This window comes from Selaginella moellendorffii, unplaced genomic scaffold, assembly GCF_000143415.4.
Source record: "Selaginella moellendorffii unplaced genomic scaffold, v1.0 SELMOscaffold_38, whole genome shotgun sequence".
NCBI classification, from domain to species: Eukaryota; Viridiplantae; Streptophyta; class Lycopodiopsida; order Selaginellales; family Selaginellaceae; genus Selaginella; species Selaginella moellendorffii.
Window position 1 is genome coordinate 1,410,479 of NW_003314299.1, and position 19,220 is coordinate 1,429,698.

A 19,220-nucleotide genomic window follows, 5' to 3' on the forward strand; every position below is an offset into this window, starting at 1 on the left:
CGACCACCTGGGGTGGTTTGCTCCCTTTTATTGGTTCAGTTCTCGCTAAACCCGTTAGAGACTCCTTCTCTAACTCAATTCCACTACTCATTCTCGAGTAGTCTCAGATTCCATTGACATAACTTTGCACTTTGGAAATTTTAGTTTTGACTTCTTAGAGTCAATTTCCTAGGTGTCTTCGACACCTTACGTTGCACATGGTGCAACTCCACTTCCCTATCCTAGGAAGTTCTTTACTTGAGGATACTATCATCCTCTCTCCGATATCGTGCCACCTTTGACACTAAGTTTCAGTTATCATCATTGGTGCTAAGGCTGCCTACAGCCCTATTATTTGGCTACCTTACCACTCCCCCCTTTGGAGCATCCACTTCGCCAAATCGGAGCGGTTGGGAATCCACCCTTAGGGAAACTTTGCCATTCCCACAATCCGTTAGCACCTAACACATTAGTGTTCTTGGCCTAACTTTGCCATTTGGATTTTTTCCCAGGATTCCTATGGCTCTTCTCTTAGCCACTAATCTTTTGCTCCTATCCTTGATTGTTGTACCCAGCAACATAGGATCGCTACCTCCATTTTCGAGGTTTCTTTTTAGTTCCATAGCAAACACTTTGTTTTGCTAAGTCCAGAAGGTGTTCACCCCTAGTACGTCTCTTTAACATTTTCTGTTGTGGGCTCTATCCACGGCCCAACTTTTGAGATCCTTTCTTGGATCTCTTATAGAGACTACCTTTCTCGGACTTACTATGCCACAGCATTGACATAGCTCATTTCCCTTAGGTGTTCTTCCCACTTGGTCACCTTGACCAAGCCACACCATTATCAATAGTTCAAATTAACACTTTGAACTAAGAATCATATTCCTTAACCCAAATAAAGACTTGGTCCTTATTTAGCCACAAGATCACCTGGTGATCTCATCTTGACCCCTTAATAAGTTTACCCATAAGAACTAGGTCTTCTAGACCCCTCTATGTTGTTGACTATGACCCCGAGGGCATCCCCCACACTTGGCAGTGCGGCCAAGCCAGCCCTTCCGGCCAAGGATCCATAGCAACTGAGACTGGGTGTCCCCATCTCATTCACCACGTCCTTGGTGCCCTTTGCACCAAAGTGTTCAAGTTAGATATTCCGAGCTTTCACTCTAAGCAATCTAACCGTGCATCATGACTCCAAGGCATCCCTTGCTTGGTGGTGTGCCCAAACCAGTCTCCTCACTGAGAGTCCATGACCACCAAAAAATGAGTGTCCTCATATTCCAAACCATCACCACGCCCTAATGATTTGGGACTCGAACCCAAGCACTAGAGGGTCGGGACTCGAACCCAACCTCCGTATATGCATCTATGGATGGCATCACACCAAATGCCTGGCGTGACTCCCCACGCCGGTGCACCAATTTATATTTAAAGCGCGTACAAATCACAGCTTAGAAACCTAGTTCCTCCGCATTGCCAAGTCCTCTCGCTTAACAAGTTTGTGATCATGCATGGACTCCTCCATGCTCGGCCCCATAGCCCACCCTTTTTGAAGTTATCACCTTCAACTAGGGTATTTGTTCCCCCAACTTGCCAATCTCACTTGGCAAGTCCTCCGACCACTGTAACATAGTTCCTGCATAAGCGTGAAAGTTCTTGGCCATCAACTTTCATTCAAAGCCCTCTCTTTGAACACTCGGGAACTACTTCCCTAACCTTGATAGCCTTGCCTCATGGCAAACTTCAAGACCACGCTTCTGCTGCACCACTTTGATTTCGCGCGTTTCATGAACTATTTACACTTGGCCTTTTTAGGGACTAAACTACCTAGAATCGTCTTTGGGAACCTTGAAAGAACTCTATCCCTTAGCTTGCTAAGGCCTCCTTTTTCGCAAGCTTTATAGTTGCCATATAGTCTAACATGGACAATTCCATATTTTAGATTCTCCATGGCATCACGGTTGCTAACAACAATATCCTCGAGCACCCTCTTGATTCTCCACTCCCAACTTGCATAACCACCGTTGGATATGCCCTTCGATTTCTATGGTTCAGTTCTATCCCCTTACTACTTGCTTTTGGCTTCCCACCTTTCCTTCGGTCATTTTCCTCTAGACCAGGAGGATAGCTTGCACTTTCTATCATGCCTTAGCAAGTATTCTTAGGGATGAACCTACCTAATAGCCTAGAGAGTGGTTCCTCAATCTGGGTATGCTCACCTTTTAATCCCATACACCGGGATTAACGTTGCTGCTTATGGGCCTTTACATGCCCATCACTAACCTTGCCAAAATTCCATTTTTGGCTTTGTCCGATTTGAGTAAACAGTCTTCTCCCGTCTCCGCATCTTTAGACATTTGGATAGCACCTTCTATCCATCATTTGCTAAGGACTTAGTCCCTTGGGCTTTATCTATTGCCCTTGCGACACCAAACACCACCTGTTGGTGTTCTAAAGTGTTTGGGTGTCCCAATGATGGCCCCTTTGACAATGAGCATCTTCTTTACGACATTGACTTACTATATCGCAACATAAGCAATTTATCCCCTGTAAGGGTATATCTAACTTCCTTATGCCATTAAGAAGCCTTGGGTAGCTACCTTCTACCCGTTTAGCCAATTATCCTTGCACCTTTTGCTTAGTTGCCCCATAATTGTCAAGTCCTACAACTCATTGTTTGGTGCTTCCACACCTCCATGTCACTACACTCTAACTGCATGCCTTCCAGCTTAGGCTATGCTATTCTCATTTCCATTGGGATTCCTTTGGAAGGGGTTCTCATGAACCCACCAACTTGACTTCAAGGCAGCACGCCTTGGCACCTTTAGTGTCTTCACACCATCGGCTCCATGAGCCTACCTTTAGGACACTTATTTGTGTCCAGGTATTTTTGCCAAGATCAATATGGTTGTCTCTTAGGCCAATTATCCATTAGCACTGCACCATAGAGTTCATGCACCCAACTCTGGGCCAAAATTGCTTTCTTCTGGGAACATCTTTCCACAACTTTAGTATGGCACATTCTGCCATCAATGAGATACCTACTGTTCTCATACCTGGATCTTATGATCCTCCCCATACCTTATGGGGCACCATACACCTCAGTCCAAATGCTCCAACCAATCCTTTAGGACCATTCCCTGACTCCGCTTGAGTCATCCAGCATTTTGGACTTTGCTAATCCAACAACCTGCGAGGTCTCAGTCTTAGAGGTGCCAACTCACTGGAATACAACTTCTCGTATTCATGTCCTACTCACAAGGACAATCTTTGCAAGTGTTACTCTGACACTTGATGATTTTCTTGAGGCTAACCTTTGCCCCTTAGGACTACTTGTCCATGTGATGAGAATAGCAACTCATCTTTAAGTACACCCCCAACTCCTTGGGTTGTTCCAGCATTTATTAGAGGTAGCCCCGGCTACCATTTCAAGGACTGGTGTCCTCTTCTGTATTTAACCTCCCACGGTCAACAATTCCGGTCTCAAATTTATGAGTACTAGCCTCAACCATATAAGGGTAGTCTTGTGACTCCTTTATTGTTTTGGAGTCTGCATCTTTCCCGTGATCCCAACTATAGTTGTTTACCACAACTACATTAGCTCGTTTGCTGCGTCAAACGCTCATCTGGATCACATCCTCAGCTCTCTGAGGAAACCCTTATACTGTTCCCAAGATCCCAAAGTCGTTCCATTATTGGCCCTTTTCTATCCACCACCTCACCTACAAGTTCACACATGAACTGTAATGGAGAGCCATGTCTTCCCGACTTGCTACTCCTCAAGGATAAGCCCACTCCTCGGACCTTCCGATGCAAACACTAATGGTGATATACTTGAGCACCAATAAAAGTCGGACTAAGGAACAGCTCCGATACCAAGTTGTAAGCGACTAAATTTTCCATTCTACTTTAGTCACTTAACCACACCTCCAATCACTTGGAGGAGTCTCACTCACAACCTCCATAAGTCCTATTTCAAACTTGGGCTTGCTAGCCCCGAGAATGGCATCCCCGCCACTCAACCTTTGCACTTGATCCAAGTGCTCCACATGTCTGATCCCATGACCGACACCCCAAGGTACCACCAACATATCAACCTGTTACGCTAAGGCCATGTCCATTCACCTTGGTGACAATGATGGTCTGACACCACCTGCATCCCAGTCCCGTCACTCAAAGATTGGGCCATCCATCCATGAGTGATCATCCCAAATCCACTCCTTAGCATCCTTAAGATGCCCACAGACATGGGGATTAGCCTTCCCCAATATCTCCGTTCCAGTCCCCACCAAGTCCCTTTTCATCCTTGGCCGTGCTCGCCAACACTGCCACTGGATCAAGGCCAACGGGCCCGACCACTAAGTCCCACTGTCCTCTAGGACTTCCTCCCTGTGTGACCGTGTCTTTGGTCACCACACCAGAGGACTGCTCCTCTTCCTTTCCACAGTCTGGGACTTTGGGACGACATTTCGGAACACCGTGGCCCTACGCGGGCCTCGTGGGTACTCTCCCTGCCTTTCGCCTTTAGGTGCTCTAGCCATGGGCTTAGAGCGAGGTTCCATTGAGCCACACCAGGTATCCAAGTAGGTAGTGCCACCCACACTTGGATTGGGAGCATCGGCCAAACGATCTCCTGAGGGAACTAGAGCCGGCTCTTGAACACTTCACCAAGCTACCCCGCTTGTCGGTCCGTATTCACTCTAGTCTTGGACTTCCCAGTGGTCAGTTCATCACCCAACACTGGGTCTGGCCTTCCTGGGCCAAACTAGCCTTTTCTGGGCCAAACTAGCATTTCCTGGCCAAACTGGCTCCACGGGGCTCCAACCCCACTCTCCCTATTATACTTTTGGAACCCCCCGCAGCCCCCCCCCTGGGGGACGATCGCTTTGGGCTTTCACCCAACTGCCTGTATTAGTATTCGGACTCGGACTCGGACTCGGACTCGGACTCGGACTCGGTCTCGGTCCCAGATTCGGACTCGGACTCGGTCTCGGTCTCGGTCTCGGTCCCAGTCTCGATCCCGGTCTCGGTTCCATCTCGGACTCCATCTCGGGTCCATCTCGGACTCCATCTCGGACTCCACCTCGGGTCCATCTCGGACTCCATCTCGGGTCCATCTCGGACTCCATCTCAGGTCCATCTCGGACTCCATCTCGGACTCCATCTCGGACTCCATATCGGACTCCATCTCGGACTCCATTTCGGACTCCACTTCGGGTCCATCTCAGACTCCATCTCGGACTCCATATCGAACTCCACTTCGGGTCCATCTCGGACTCCATATCGGACTCCATCTCGGACTCCATATCGGACTCCATCTCGGACTCCACTTCGGACTCCATATCGGACTCCACTTTGGGTCCATCTCGGACTCCATCTCAGACTCCATATCGGGTCCATCTCGGGCTCCACTTCGGGTCCACCTCGGACACTTCCACGTGTCATATGTTGGTCCTTTTGGGTCCCTTTTTGGAGCCTCGCTTATTGCTCACTTCATGCTCGTTCTTTGAGCACTCCGTTGGGAGTTCCACTCCCGCTCTCAACCTCTCAAGTCAGAGCCTTTTAGTCTAAACGTGTTACACTCGTTTGGCTTTTGCTTCGGCCACTACCACGTGGCACCCTTTCGGCTCCACTTTGGGGCCTAGAGATTTTGTGTCTCACAGGTGGCTGGAGTAAATGCATGCACAAGTCTAACAAGATCTTGAGGAAGTGCTGGCCATAACATTCCAAGTTTGATCCGCTCCAACATATTTGGCTCCATACGAAGCAAGAAGCTTTGGAAACAAACGCCAAATTGCATCATCAACTCAAATGGCTTTTGACGAAGATGATGCAATTGCTGGAAAGCATCATCACAATCGTCAGCATGTCTGAATGCGTGTTTGAAGACGTCCAGAAGAACACTCCAATCCCCACGAGTGGCTATGCTCAAACCATTATACCACTGCAGCGCTGTCCCTTGGAGACATGTAAAAAACTCACGCAAATGATGAGCATCATCCCAAGAATGATATATAGCAATCACTGTGAAGTGATCAAACCAATGGGACACATCATCCCTAGGATTCCCATGAAAGAACTCCGGCCGAATGCAAGGATTGGCACCAAAAGCAGGAGGAGTTGTACCACATGCTGTGAATGCTGCTATCAATTGAGTTTGGTTGTTCAATTGCAATCACATAGCATCAAGTAATTGCACCAACTGCTACTCCAGAGTCAGAAAAGGAGACTACTACTTTACCATGAAGATGAATGAAAAGGAAAGAGCAAAAGAAGGGAAATGAGAAAGAACTGGAAAGAAAAGGAGATTTAGACAATGGAAAAGCTAGATCTAAACCGAAATTCTGAAAGGGAAAAACAAAAAAAAAGGAATGGAAAAAATTAGATTGAAACGATGCAAAAGTTATATTTAAACTAAAATCCCAAATCCAAACACTCCTCAGGGACAAAGAAAAATGCCTTTAACCTCCACTAATGTAAGTGCTTGGAATATAGAAAGGGAATATAGAAAATATGCATATCAATTAGCCTAAAAACTTTAACTTATATACAAGAACAAATAGTCCAAATTAAAATCAATTTGACTTCCCACTATACTAATATTAGTATATGGCATCATAGCCATACACTTGGCCATCACAATATTATATATTAAAACTATTATCATATTTTATGAGTATCTTCCCATTAAAAATTCTTGAAAAGAGAAAACTAAAATGGAATAACTAAGTTTATGACCGTGACCACATTTGGACATGGCGATGGAATGCGGGAGGCTGGGGAATCTCCTCTGGGATGGAGGCTCAACATTTGATGCCTGGCTTAACATTTGCTCCACAAAGGTATGTGATTCATATTACTTTTTTTAATTCTCATGGTGGGATTCCTTAAAAGATTGCAGAGTTGCTTCTTACGATTCCTCACTCGTGGGCACAAGCAGGCCTGCCTTCTGCAATTGTGGTTCAATTTGTACATCTTTGCATTGGATGGTGGAGTGGCTACACCACGAATCTTCTCTACTTGGAATACAAGAAAGTCGCCCAGAAACGAGACCCGCATCGATTTGACAATCACACTATTCAGGTGATCTCGTCCCAAGATTCTCTATTATATGGATGGACAATTCCATCTCTTTGCTCTTCTACATAGCTTCACGAGGTGCTGGGAGGCCTCATGGGTAAATGGTGGGAGCGAGTGTCACTCTTTTTCAACATTGGAACACTGGGCACCATAGCCACTGTGGAAATTCTCGCATCCAGCAAGTAAGTTCCCAAGAGCAGTACATTGTGTGGTGTGAGCAAGATGATTTTCTACTTGTGCCGGCAGCATCGTGTTCTACATGAATGACAGCCTTGACAAGAGAACCTGGGCTTTGATCTTTGGTGGTATCTTTTCCTTGTCAGTGTTTACGCCATCGGCTCAAAACTATCGAGCATGGTCATTTCTTGGTGTTATCGCGACTATATACACGGCATTCTATCTGATCATCGCAGGAATTGTGCATAAAGAGGCAAGTCGATCGATTGGAACTCCCAAATATTTTTATTTTCTTTGTGGTATTAGATTCCAGATGTTAACAGGCCGTTTTCCCCTCGGGAGTTCTCAGAGTACTTCATTCCTATGACGAATTTCATAGCTTTGGGCACGGAGGCTATCCCTGTGTGAGTATCAAAAGAGTTTCTTTCGTTTATCGAATTCTAGTTGCTTTCTTTAAGGGAGATTATGGATGCGATGTGGAAGCCAGAGGAATACAAATTGCCGTGGCTCTTTGGAATGGTTTACACTGGATTGGTCTCATTAATCCCCACCATGAGCTTGTTCTGGAGATTTGGGGATAAGCTCCTCAAACAGGCCAACGCCATAGCTCTACTCCCAAAGTCGATCTTCCGTGACGCTGCAGTGATCCTCCTGCTTCTACATCAGGCAAGAGCCTTGGAAAAACCTCCGCTTATCTGGAATGTTTGTGAACAGTTTGTAGTGTTTGGCATTTTCACGCTGCCAATCTACCTGATCTTTGAGAAGCTCTTCAAAGTCCACAACTCGCCAAGCTTTGGAAAGCGCATCCTTGTGAGGGTTCCAGTGTTCCTAGTGATATGGGTGGCAGCTCTTGCATTCCCGTTTTTCGGGCTTTCAACTCCCATATCGGTTGCCCTGTTTGCAACCTGGGGCCAGCATATCCTTCCATGCAGCGCTTACATCTTCACGTTTTGGAAGCGCGCCTCAGAAGCTGTAAGTCCTGTGCTTTATCTTCGCTACATTAGTATATGATTTGACAATATTCCAGAGCATTGTGGACAAGCACTTCTGTTTGCTAAGATGGGAAACGATCTTGAGCATCAACCTTGGCATTGTGTTGTGGATGCTGTTTATGAGCGGGTTTGGGCTATGGGCAAACATCGTCGCCATAGCTAATCAAGTGCATCAAGTTGGCCTCTTTACTAAATGTTACAACTGCAAGAGAGGATAGCATTGTTTTTATATATTATAGAATAGATTGACATTTTTAATCTTGTTGTGTTTTTATTTAATTTTAAGTAATTAATTAATTTTTAACTTAAAAAGAAAAACTATTGAAAGCTGTAACATCATGGCACATACCAAAATCTTTTAAATTCTTCTTCCAAACAAGAAGATTACATTACTTTTTTTTATGATTCATTATTTATTTACTGGTTAGCTCTTCTGCTGCTCCACCATGACTTGTGCTTCCTGGATCTCTCCTCGTCCACATGAGACAGCTTCTGGAGTATCACCTTCGTCTCTCTCAATCGCCCCTTGAAATCCTTCTTCCACACGTCAAACCTGTGCTTGAGCTTCTTGAGCTCGTCCTCCGGGCTCAAGTTGGCCTCCACTTGGCCCGACTTCACCTCCACCAAGAAATCGGCATCGTCATTGAAAACCTGCGTCCTGTGCTCGTACTCCTTCACCAGCTGCCCCACCACCGATTTCCCAGCGTCAAAATCTCGCGGGAAGTTACTGTGGTTGTCCGACGAAGTCTGGTTCGAAGTAGCCGTGGTGCTGGCGGTGATGAATCCCGGCTCGGGCGTCACCGACGTCGCGGATTCCTCCCACTCGAACTCCTCCGCTGGCAGCGCCGGCCGGGAAGCTCGATCCCTGCTAAAGTTCGAGTTTTGCTGCTGGACGGAGTCGTCGGATTTCGCCGGGAGCGCGACAGGGACGGGATCTTCGCTGGTGAGGCTCCTCTTTGCGGCCGCAAGGCTCTGCTGCAAGGACGTCATCTGTTTCTGCCACACCTCCTCCATGGCGTTCATCCTGGCCTCGTACTCGGACCACCGCTGCTCGTACTGCTGGAGCTTGTGGACCATTGCCGCGTTCTCCACGTCCTTGTCCCACACCGCTTGCTCCGCTACAAGAGCGCGCTGCTTCCATGCTAAGAGCTCCGCTGCCAGTGCTCTGTTCTCGTGACCAGAATCCACGATCTGCGCACGCAAGGAGCATGCATGTCATCAAAAGTCAAAAGAAAAACGAGGACAGGCAAACAAAAGAAAAAGAGAGAAAGGAACTCCATACCTTCAGGCTGTCGCTGGCGCTTTTTACTGCCACATTTTCCGCTACAATGCTTTGTTCTACCGACTGTACAGGGATTTCCTTTGAAGAGGAACTCAGTTGTTGTTTCTGAAGATTGTAAGCTCTCTTTGCCAGCCACCTCCTCGTAACTGAGGAATAGAGCATTGTAACAAAAAGTACACGTAGAATTGATAACATGCATTTACCTGACTGGACGCGAATAACTCTCTCTTGTTTTTGCTTGTAATTCCTTCGGGATTTACGGCCCTTGATATGTTTTTGAATAGAGATCGCTGCTTGGTTCTGCTGCTTCAGTCTCGTATAACGCCTCCTTTCCCGGGTGCCTCTAACTCGTTTTTGAATGGTGACAGCAGCTACGTTTCGTCTTTTTAATCTCCTTAATTCGTTTCTTGCAACGAGCCCTTTGAAATGCCTTTGAATTGTAAGAGTAGCATGGTGCCTTCGTAACAAGTCCTTGTAAGACGCACGAGAAAATATACCCTTCACGTGCTTCTGGATGAATATAGCAGCACGGTGCCTTTGCTTTAGCTTCTTGAACATAGCTCTCACTTGCATCCCTCTGACCACTGCATGTCAAACAAGTGAGCACAGTGACAAAATAGAGTCGACAAAACGAGGCTTACGAGATTGCCATAGAACCGTTGATCTACGCAAACGCTTGAAGTACAGTCTAGCTCGGTAACCTCTGTACAAAGCTTGAGCGCCAACGATACCGTTCAGCGTACGCGTTCTTTTCTCTTCTAGCACTGCAATCTGCAGTTTTATAAAATGTTAGAGCAGGAAACATAAACCAGCAGTAAAATACCTGGCCAGAGCGGAAGAACAGCTTTGTTAGACCAACTTGGTATGTCTCTGGGGACACATTGAAGTGCTGCAATATAGAAATACAGACACTCAAAGCATCACGAGTATCGGAAGCCTGTTTCTGGAGCATGATTCTGAATCTGAAAGAAAATATTCAGAGCCAAGGCTATCAAGTGAATGGCAGAATATGAAAATACCTGTCAGCGAAATGCTGGTGCAAATGACGCGAAGGATAGCCAGACCTTGTAATTCTCACTACCTCTAAAACGCCACAACAGCGGAGCTGTTGAAGTACAAGATCTTGTTCAAAATTGTCTGGTAGTTGATAGGCGTTTGGTTTTACACAACGTATAAAATGCGGGGACGTATTTTCCAGCCTCTGTAGTAGCCTAAACAATTGACCCTGAAAAGAAAGGAAAATTCAGTAACACTAAGCCTCTAAGATACACCACCTTGAATTTTGTTGACACGCTTTGCTTTTGCGATTCTTTTCTAAATCCCTCGCCCTTTTTTGCAGAAAATGCACGACTTAGCGAGCTCTTACACGATGACAAAAGCTCAAGAATATCTGTGTGAAGTAAATCCCTATTTTTCTCCATTATTCCGGATGTACTGTATGTTACCTGAAGAAAGAGTCAATCCTCGTCAGGAAAGAACTACAAGAATTTACCTCTCCAGCATAATGACGTATGGTGAATCCCGTATCCCTTTCAGCTTTAAAATGACTGTTCTTTGACAGATGCTTGCTCAATTTCATCGCCAATGAAATCTCAGTTGACTGTGGAAATGTGCATTCCTCGTCGAGCAGAGAAATAAGCCCAAGTGGTCTCTGAAGAAGAGAATGATCTGGGATTGATACCGACGGGAATTGAACGTACCTTTTCTATCAAGTCTAAACATTCTTGATTGTCAACAAATTCGACCCTCGTCCAATCAATGCCTTCTGCTGAATACTCCTGAATTACAAGATTATTTACTTCGTTGAAAAGCGCAAAAACTTCTACCTCTTGCTCGAGTTTGAACAGGTGGCGGTTGAAATGTTGCTGTAATCTTTCATTTGCATAGTTTATGCAAAGTTGCTCAAAACTATTACTCTGCAGTAGAAAACTCAGTAAAATCGCGAAAACTAAAACTAGCGCACCGACCTGAAAGGACTCAAAACCGTAGATATCTAGAATGCTGATGGTTTTTCCAGTACGCTTCTTGCCAGCTTCCATTGAAATATTTATCCTTTCTACCAGCCAATCGAATAAGCTTGCATATAAAGCCTTCGCCAAAGCGTCTCTCGCGTCAACAGCCTGAGTTGAAAAAAAGGCCGTCTTGTAAGTGCATTTCAATGCTAGAAGAGGTACCTGACCTGTGGGTAAGTGAGCTTCTGCACAATGTCCTCATTTCTTGCACGGATCTTTCGAGTACAGAGTGCTTGAATAAGATCAAGAGCACCACATTCCAGCAAAGATGCTGCCACTTGAATAGCTGCCTTAAGGATATCAGTAAATGAAATATCGATGCATAAAATAGTCTTCTCACCTTCGTCATTGGTTACAGTGACGTGGTTTTCGTTGTCGATGATGGAAAATGCAACATTTCCCAGCCAAAGTACCGCTGCGAGCATTTTGAACGCCTTTTCTTGATCTTCTTGATTTATTTGAACAGTGTTCATCGCATTCTAAACAGAAAAATTTTAGAAGACTAGAAAAACACGTGATTTTGAAAGCTAACCAGCATACGGTGAAATTGTCCTGCGTCATCGACGTTCTCAATAGCAAGACATTTCCCTTGATTTAAGAAATGATAATCGGAGGCATGTCTTAGTTTCAAACGATCTGCACACACGAAATATGTTACATGCTTCCACCTGAAAAAATTATGGTTTACCTCGCATGCCAGCGTCTGCCCCAGCACACAGCTGGTAAAACACATGGTATGACCTTTCACCTGGTGCTTGATGTACGACTCTAGACTTTAGAGCAAATTATTAAGATTAGCAACTGTTTTGAATAGAGGAAGTTTGTTACCTTCTCAAGTAAGTCTGCAAGAACCAAGAGCACCTTAGAAATTACAAATAACAAAAAATGCGAGGATAGAGTAAAAAGACTTACATGTCTGAATTTTTGCACCACAAATTTTGCCGGCGCTATCAAAGAAAATATCAATGAGCTTTCCCTGCACAACAATTGACAGAATCAGTTAAAATAGTCTAAAATTTTCGCTCACTCACAAAACGACTAGAATTGTTATTGCGAAGTGTCTTCGCATTCCCAAAAGCTTCCAAAATCGGATTAGTTTCCAGTATTTCATTTTCCACACCTCCTCCACCTCCAAGGGCAGCTAAATACTGCATTGCAATCTTCGCAGTCTCAGTTTTGCCGGCCCCACTTTCACCACTGCAGGCATAGCAAGTATAAGAAAACCAGTAAAATACATGTAGATAATCGTTACCTGATGATAATGGATTGATTTAGTCCAGCTGAAATCAGAATAAGTTTTACCTTCTCAGATTCAAGATCAAAACTACCACTATACCTGTTATCATCTCCTTGTAAGCACTGTCAGCAGTAGCATAGACGTGAGGACTAAGACCGGCTTTTGAACCATGCTGTCGAAACATGTCAATATACTCGGATGAATAGATTGGAACTTTTTTAAATGGGTTGATGGCGATAAGAACTGGTCCAGCTTTGGTCTGTATGAATAAGAAATACGATTATAAGCCAATCAACTGAAAAGAGAAACGAGAATACGAGAATCAACTCACATAAATAAAACCTTGGCTGTAGCGGTATTTCAAATTGTGAAGAACTGCTGGTTCGTTCAAGTAGCTCAGTTGAATAAGATCATCTATCCCTTCAAGAATGTCAGGATTAGCGGGAAGAACCATGGATGTTTCCGCTTTTATAACCTGCATAAAAAATAAAAAACTTATTAAGTACAATGATAATATCTCCGACTCACCTGTCCATCCAGAACAGAAATGACAGGACTCGCATCTCCGACAGCTTGAAGAGTTCCCAGAATCCATTCTCCTTCTGTGGATCTACACCAGACTCGTGAATTCTGCCAGAAAACTAAATAATTCATACAGGAAAGGTGAAAAGAAAAAGGAAATACTCACCTTCTTTAAAGCGTCTTCCCTCCACCGCTTGCGCGCATTTGTCCTGCTTTCCACAATCGCTGCCACTGGAACGGCGGGAATCGCCTTCTCTTCTATCGAGTCTCCGTCCTCGCCAACCAGATCCTCAGCTGACTCATAAGCTGAATCTCTTTCCACGAGATCGTACTCTTTCTTCTCATGCTGTGTTTCTACGTCCATGCACGAATCAACACCATTGTTCTTGCTCTCCACGCCAGTGTCATTGCCATCCTTGTGCTCTACTCCATTGCCATTTTCGTGGATCGCCGGTGTTTGCTCATTGGTACTTTCCACAGGCTTTGTCGCGGTTGCTTGACGGATAATACCATCCAAACTCTTTCTACCACCACGTAAGGAGGAGGGTAGCCGACCTCTGGAAGTTGGCCGCTGAGGCAATGCCGGAGGGAAATCCTTGGGCTTCTCATCCGATCTTTTCAACGATTCCAAAATCTCCTCTAGCGTGCTGCGTAGAGCCATGATTCTATATCGCTCACCTGATCTTGCCTCTCAAACCCCAATCCAATCCTCGCGGACGTGTTTCAGTCACTCTCTTCCGCTGGCCCGACGAGGAAATCCCTGTCCCTCCCAAATCTCCCAGCAAAACGGAATAGCCGCGGACCACATTCTCTAATCGCGCCTGTGCTGTGCATCTATCCCGGACCATGGATAATCCAATCCCTCATGCACCAGCTCCTACAGATCGCCGATCGAAATTTCGACCGTGAAACGAATCCGGATGCTACCCTGCCGCCTAGGGATCGCCCCGCCGCAATCCCAGTCGAAACCCTTGGACGATGAAGAACTCACCGATTGAGCGCGGCGCTGGAGAGATCCACTCCGCGAAGCTGCTCGCTGGAGCTAGCGCGCGAGATCTGACACGCGCACCGATCTTGGAGGGCGATCCGGTCGAGGAAGGCGCTCACATCACTGCCGCATTCCCTGACGACGCAAAACGCATAAATTCTTTTTTTCCCTCTGTTGCTGGAAGAAAATCCGAGCATCGCATGCCCGGCCCTAGGATTCCAGTATCCAACGCTCCCGGCCCCGCCACGTAGGCATCCAATGTTATGATATATTAGGGCACCAGTGCCATCCCCGTCGTCGATTGGCCCCTCGTCAGAATCCAGGCTGCCCCTGCCGTCCGATGGGCGGACAGCGCTGCGCGGGAAAGTTTTGACGCTATCCAACTGGCTGGCCACGTCCAGAGCTCGAATCCTGGCACGACGCCTACTAGATCGATTTCATTCCACGCATATAGAAGGATCCAGTAACACAACAAAAGTAGTGGCATCATGTCCCCTGGCTCCACATCGCGCACGTAGCCACCCAAAAATTTAGTAAAAAGACTATTCTTTTCAACCTTGGAAGAATCTACACGAGGATGCGAATCGAATCCCAGTGCTCACGAGATTCGAGCCCCGGATCAATGCATCTCTATCTGTCAGGTAAAGGAAACCACCCTGGTCTAGGAAAGGTGGCGGCCCTTAAAAATGTAGGACTCCAAAGTCACACGCAAAACTTTTCTTCCATGAAGGGACACTGGTCATAAAACCCTAGTGTTTTATAGCCACCTATCAGGGGCCAATAACCATCGTTTCACACACATTTTTCTTTCCAACTTACACCACTGCACAACTTTCCCAGAACCACACGGTACAAATCCACTCTACGGAGATTTTCCCTGTCCTGAGAGCTTCCAGTACAAACAAAAATTTTAGAGAAAAAAAAAAACAAGAGGTAAGCTATTTCATATTACAACAGGGTGTGTGAGAAAGACAAAAAAGAAAGAAAAAAGAAAGAAAAAAAGAATGGGCTTTTCCTTTACGGCCAGGGACTTGGTTTGATTTGATTGGATTGAATTTTCTTCTTCCTGTGGACTCTTTTGTCTGTCTTTACTCCATCTTCGATTCTTCCGCCAAAGCCGGATTTGGCTTTCCCTGATATGATCATCTATCTCCTCCAAACTGCGAGAGGCACTGTTCTTGAGAGTTTCTTTCCTCTCTAGCTATACTTTCCCCCCGTGTCAATCAATCCTGCTTGACAACCTGCGAATTTCTCAAGAGCTTTGAATCGGGTACCTGAATTGGATACCGCTCCAAGGAGATACCGCACAGAGAGGGAGCCATAACTTCGAGCTGAGCAGCGGCGGCGGTAGCAGCAGCAGCACCTAGCAGAAGAAAGAAGAAAATAAAAACTCTACAACCAAGGAGGAAGTCCTTTCCCCTCCTCCCTGAACCCTGAGTCCTCCTGTAAGATAGCTTATAGCTATGTGTGTTTTTCCTGTCCTGTGTGTCCTCCCTGATAGACGAGTTTAAAGCCTGGAGAGCCTCGTTGCGAGCGCTGCTTCTGCCGCACTCGCTCTCCCCCCGTCGCTCACCACATCTCGCAGGGAAGAACATCGTCAATCTCATCCGAGCTCGAGTACCATTCCTCGATATCCCAGCCATCGTCCGAGTAGTGCACGTCGGACATGTCGTCGTACAGGTCGAGCATCTGGAACTGGTCATTGAACTTGATGTTGTAGATGACTCTGATCTTCCGGCACCGCTCGGCCATGGCCCCGTCGATCGTCAAGTTCATGCAGCCCCTCAGATCGAGAAAGTCCAGGCTCTTGCACTTGTCCAGTATCGCGGCCAGCCCCGAGTTCGTGAGCGATCCGTAGCAGAGCTCGAGGTGTCTCAGCAGCGGCATGTGTGCGGCGATGGCCAGCGCCTCGTCGTCATACTCCTCGGCCACCAAGTTGTTGGTCTGGAAGAAAAAGGACATGTTGCGGTCGAGGCGCGCGAGCGACTTGCAGGAGCGGCCGATCTGCGCGAGCGCCGTCTTGGAGATCGCTGTGCAGCCGCTGATGTCCAAGTGAGTTATCCTGCTCAAGCTGGGGGCGATGTTGGCAATGCAGCCGTCCGTGACTTGGCAGAATGGTATGCGAAGAACTTTCAACCCATGACCCCTGCAAGGCCAAAGAATGTATAGAAAACCATTCATGTCAATAGCATCCAGGCCCTGGCAGAGAGAAGTTTCTTTAAAAACCATTGCTGGTTCCTACAAAACCATGCAAATTCCATGCAAAGCGACTCAAACGAACCAGGAAGAGGTCAGGGCCGTTTGCTTATCTCTCACCGGGAAGCGTTATCTATGCAATGAGCAATCGGAAAATCAATGCCAGAGACCTAACGGAATTTGGTTTTTTGCGAGACAATCACTAGCAAAGCAAAGAGCAAAGAAACAAGCTAAAGAAACCCAAGAACACACAAGACAATGAAATAAGAGGGGAGAAAAAGAAAGAACCTCTTGGCGATGTAATCCACTGGCTCGTCGTTGGCGAGCCGACAGACCGAGAGCTCCTCGAGGCCGCCTCCGCTGCGCTCCACAACGAGCTGGACCATCCTGTGGATTACCTCCCAGGGCATGAGCCGGCTCCATTCGTGCAAATCCACAACCCTCCAGCACGTCGGATCCATCGCCGCCTTGCGCCACGCCTTGCAAACCACCGGGACGCTCCGCATTCGCTCCTCGAGCGGAAGAACAGCGAAAATCCTGGCCAGGGCTTCCGGCAGCATCTCCGACCACTGCGCCGCGACGCCCCCATCGCTGACGCTCGGTGCTAGCAGCGCCGAGGAGGAGCCGCCGCTGCAAATTTCAGCGCTGCCGCGCTCCATCTCCATCTCCACCTCCATTGGCATTGCCATCGCCATCGCCATCGCCACGACACGATGTAAGCGGGGAATCAGCTTTACACAGGGAGACTTAAAAGAAGAGTGTCCTTAACCTTCCACGTCACCATCAGACGTGGACAATCTGGACACGTGGACGGTCGTGGGCACGCTACTAGGGCTTTCTTAGGGTTCTTGGGGGAATGGAGCTCGACGAGGCGCTGCGCAAGGCCGCCGATCTCATCGTCAATGCGTCCTCGGTGGTGGCGTTTACTGGCGCTGGAATTTCGGTGGAATCCGGTAAGAATGCGGCGATCTAGCTCACAATGCGGGTTATTTCATTCGTCTTAGATGGCGCATTGCTCAATGCTTGTGTCGAGAGGGATTTTTCTAACAATGAATTGCCGCCAGGAATTCCGGATTTTCGAAGCAGCGGGGGATTGTGGTCAAAGTATGATCCCGAGGTGTATTGTAACTATTCTGTTTTCAAACAAAAGTAAGCGCTGGAGAAAAGAAGTTTTACTTTCTAGCTTCTTCTCTAACTTTTTTTTTTTTTTTGTTTACTTTTCTGTTCAGGCCCGAGCTCTTTTGGAAGATGGCAGTGGACATGCAAAGCACAATGGCAGAAGCTCAGCCCAATCCCGCGCACTATGCGCTTGCCGAGCTTGAAAGTATGGGATATTTGAAACATGTTATAACGCAGAATGTAGATAACTTGCACCAGGTACTTGGGATCATCTCTCTCCGTTTTTTTTCTCTCTATTTTGCTTCTCGTATCCGACCAATTGGGAAATCTTTGTAGCGTGCAGGGAGCAACAAAGTACGTGAGCTGCACGGGAATGGATCAACTGCGTCGTGCATGGTTTGTAGGAGCAAGGTACCAATCTCGGAGGCGATGGATCAGTTGAACTCGGGAAAAGTAAAAACAAACTTGTCTCTTTTTTTCCCAGCTTTTTCTTACACTGTACATTTGCAGAGCGTTCCGGTGTGCTCTCGTTGTGGAGGAGTTTTAAGAATGGACGCGATCCTCTTTGGCGAGCCTTTACAAAGTTCTGTGATGGAAGGCTCGCTGCGACTGGCAATGTTTGCGGAGGTGATGCTTGTGATCGGAACTTCTCTTGTGGTAGGCACCATGGATGCTTTTGTGTTGTTTGAGCTGAACTTCTCATTTCATGTTTTCGTTTTTTCGTCCGAGCAGGTCTCGCCCGCCAACAGCCTCGTGCAGCTCTGCAAATCCAACCAAGGAACAATTGTCATTTGTGATCCCAGCCCTGCCAATTCTCATTTGGCTCATGTAATGCTGCGCGGAAACGCAGGCGAGGTGTTGCCTCGCCTTGTGCAAGCATGCAAAGCGCTGAGAACTAAAGGCAAGGCTCAGATGTAAGAAGCCGGGAAGAAAAAAAGGTTCTTTTTTACACAGACGTTCCGTCCTTTATGTTTTTCTTGCTAATGATTTGTCCCACAGTGGAAGTCAGAGGGGATGCGTAAAGTAAACGCGGTCCAAACAGGACTAAAGCAAAAGCCGTGACGAGCCCTTTCAAAGACAAGTTTACTATGCAAAGTTCCATCAATCATACATGCAGGTAAGATAGTTTACTTGGGGGCTTTTTTTTTCCAAACTAATCTTGTTTAGTTCCTTGTGTGTTGTTATTGACAGCATGTGTGATTCAGGCACACATCAAATCGCCAGAGACTGTCAACACCGGACAATCTCCTAGAGCAATACAAACAATGGAAAAAGGAAAGCTTGGAGTAAGCAAGCGTGTTTGGAATCTCTCCTGATGATTTGACAAGGTTGAGAGAGAATTTGATTTTATTTGCATGGTCTGTAGACAATGTGGAAAAATCTCTGGTCCCTTGGTACGCCCACTTACAAAGTGAAGTATGGCTATGGCCTGAACGTGCTGCTTTTTCACCCCACTATGCTATCCGCTATTCCTATTGTTAATCTCTTGAATTTATTGTTTTACTAACGAACTAGTCAAAATATAAATTTGAGGTAGTGGCCTTTTAGCTAAAACTCGAAACACGACCTTTTTCCTCTTAACTAATGTTGTCGTTCATTCATTGTTCATCCGTCGATGGACAAAAAGTGATCAATC

The 19,220-nt window shown here is 46.5% G+C and overlaps 4 protein-coding genes across 6 annotated transcripts; 2 read left to right on the plus strand and 2 right to left on the minus strand.

Annotated features, from left to right (window-relative positions):
* The first annotated feature begins 6,714 nt into the window (after window positions 1-6,714).
* LOC9658671 (auxin transporter-like protein 2) lies at window positions 6,715-8,486 on the plus strand. Of its 2 annotated transcripts, XM_024683588.1 has the most exons (8): window positions 6,715-6,821; window positions 6,874-7,062; window positions 7,129-7,241; window positions 7,306-7,489; window positions 7,543-7,640; window positions 7,695-7,902; window positions 7,951-8,208; window positions 8,264-8,486. In XM_024683588.1, the coding sequence occupies exons 1-8, from the start codon at window positions 6,735-6,737 to the stop codon at window positions 8,444-8,446; spliced, it is 1,320 nt and encodes a 439-aa protein (XP_024539356.1). In that variant the 5' UTR covers window positions 6,715-6,734; the 3' UTR covers window positions 8,447-8,486. The 2 variants fall into 2 exon arrangements, with proteins under 2 accessions (XP_024539356.1, XP_024539355.1); XM_024683587.1 differs by having other exon boundaries at window positions 7,695-8,208.
* Window positions 8,487-8,549: 63 nt separating this feature from the next.
* On the minus strand, window positions 8,550-14,485 carry LOC9658672 (myosin-1). The gene is made up of 23 exons (XM_024683590.1): window positions 13,448-14,485; window positions 13,288-13,389; window positions 13,091-13,234; window positions 12,859-13,018; window positions 12,775-12,802; window positions 12,554-12,719; window positions 12,435-12,498; window positions 12,351-12,364; window positions 12,211-12,295; window positions 12,055-12,158; window positions 11,863-12,001; window positions 11,690-11,808; window positions 11,478-11,630; window positions 11,337-11,426; window positions 11,211-11,288; window positions 11,003-11,161; window positions 10,785-10,955; window positions 10,530-10,735; window positions 10,334-10,472; window positions 10,152-10,281; window positions 9,714-10,094; window positions 9,511-9,656; window positions 8,550-9,419 (listed from the first exon to the last, which is right to left on the minus strand). Exons 1-23 carry the CDS (start codon window positions 13,940-13,942, stop codon window positions 8,646-8,648), a joined length of 4,047 nt encoding a protein of 1,348 aa, XP_024539358.1. The 5' UTR covers window positions 13,943-14,485; the 3' UTR covers window positions 8,550-8,645.
* Window positions 14,486-15,186: 701 nt separating this feature from the next.
* Window positions 15,187-17,179, minus strand: LOC9658994 (F-box protein FBW2). Its single transcript, XM_002978789.2, has 2 exons — window positions 16,754-17,179; window positions 15,187-16,415 (listed from the first exon to the last, which is right to left on the minus strand). Exons 1-2 carry the CDS (start codon window positions 17,164-17,166, stop codon window positions 15,839-15,841), a joined length of 990 nt encoding a protein of 329 aa, XP_002978835.2. The 5' UTR covers window positions 17,167-17,179; the 3' UTR covers window positions 15,187-15,838.
* A 103-nt stretch (window positions 17,180-17,282) lies between these two features.
* Window positions 17,283-18,987, plus strand: LOC9658995 (NAD-dependent protein deacetylase 2). Of its 2 annotated transcripts, none has more exons than XM_024683592.1 (8): window positions 17,283-17,418; window positions 17,530-17,614; window positions 17,695-17,842; window positions 17,921-18,037; window positions 18,095-18,241; window positions 18,317-18,522; window positions 18,584-18,701; window positions 18,752-18,987. In XM_024683592.1, exons 1-6 carry the CDS (start codon window positions 17,322-17,324, stop codon window positions 18,500-18,502), a joined length of 780 nt encoding a protein of 259 aa, XP_024539360.1. In that variant the 5' UTR covers window positions 17,283-17,321; the 3' UTR covers window positions 18,503-18,522; window positions 18,584-18,701; window positions 18,752-18,987. The 2 variants fall into 2 exon arrangements, with proteins under 2 accessions (XP_024539360.1, XP_024539359.1); XM_024683591.1 differs by having other exon boundaries at window positions 18,776-18,987.
* Window positions 18,988-19,220: the final 233 nt, after the last annotated feature.

Bases quoted from the DNA above. Each gene is read 5' to 3' on its own strand.
- LOC9658671 (XM_024683587.1), top strand. From the start codon at position 6,735: ATGGCGATGGAATGCGGGAGGCTGGGGAATCTCCTCTGGGATGGAGGC. The intron at 7,063-7,128 runs GTGATCTCGTCC...TCTTCTACATAG, and splicing joins TTGACAATCACACTATTCAG to CTTCACGAGGTGCTGGGAGG. The intron at 7,641-7,694 runs GTGAGTATCAAA...GCTTTCTTTAAG, and splicing joins GGCACGGAGGCTATCCCTGT to GGAGATTATGGATGCGATGT.
- LOC9658672 (XM_024683590.1), bottom strand. From the start codon at position 13,942: ATGGCTCTACGCAGCACGCTAGAGGAGATTTTGGAATCGTTGAAAAGA. The intron at 12,002-12,054 runs GTTAGCTTTCAA...TTTTCTGTTTAG, and splicing joins GACAATTTCACCGTATGCTG to AATGCGATGAACACTGTTCA. The intron at 11,427-11,477 runs GTCGGTGCGCTA...TTTCTACTGCAG, and splicing joins ACGGTTTTGAGTCCTTTCAG to AGTAATAGTTTTGAGCAACT.
- LOC9658995 (XM_024683592.1), top strand. From the start codon at position 17,322: ATGGAGCTCGACGAGGCGCTGCGCAAGGCCGCCGATCTCATCGTCAAT. The intron at 17,419-17,529 runs GTAAGAATGCGG...AATTGCCGCCAG, and splicing joins TGGAATTTCGGTGGAATCCG to GAATTCCGGATTTTCGAAGC. The intron at 17,843-17,920 runs GTACTTGGGATC...AAATCTTTGTAG, and splicing joins ATGTAGATAACTTGCACCAG to CGTGCAGGGAGCAACAAAGT.
- LOC9658994 (XM_002978789.2), bottom strand. From the start codon at position 17,166: ATGGCGATGGCGATGGCAATGCCAATGGAGGTGGAGATGGAGATGGAG. The intron at 16,416-16,753 runs GTTCTTTCTTTT...TTGGCCTTGCAG, and splicing joins GTGGATTACATCGCCAAGAG to GGGTCATGGGTTGAAAGTTC.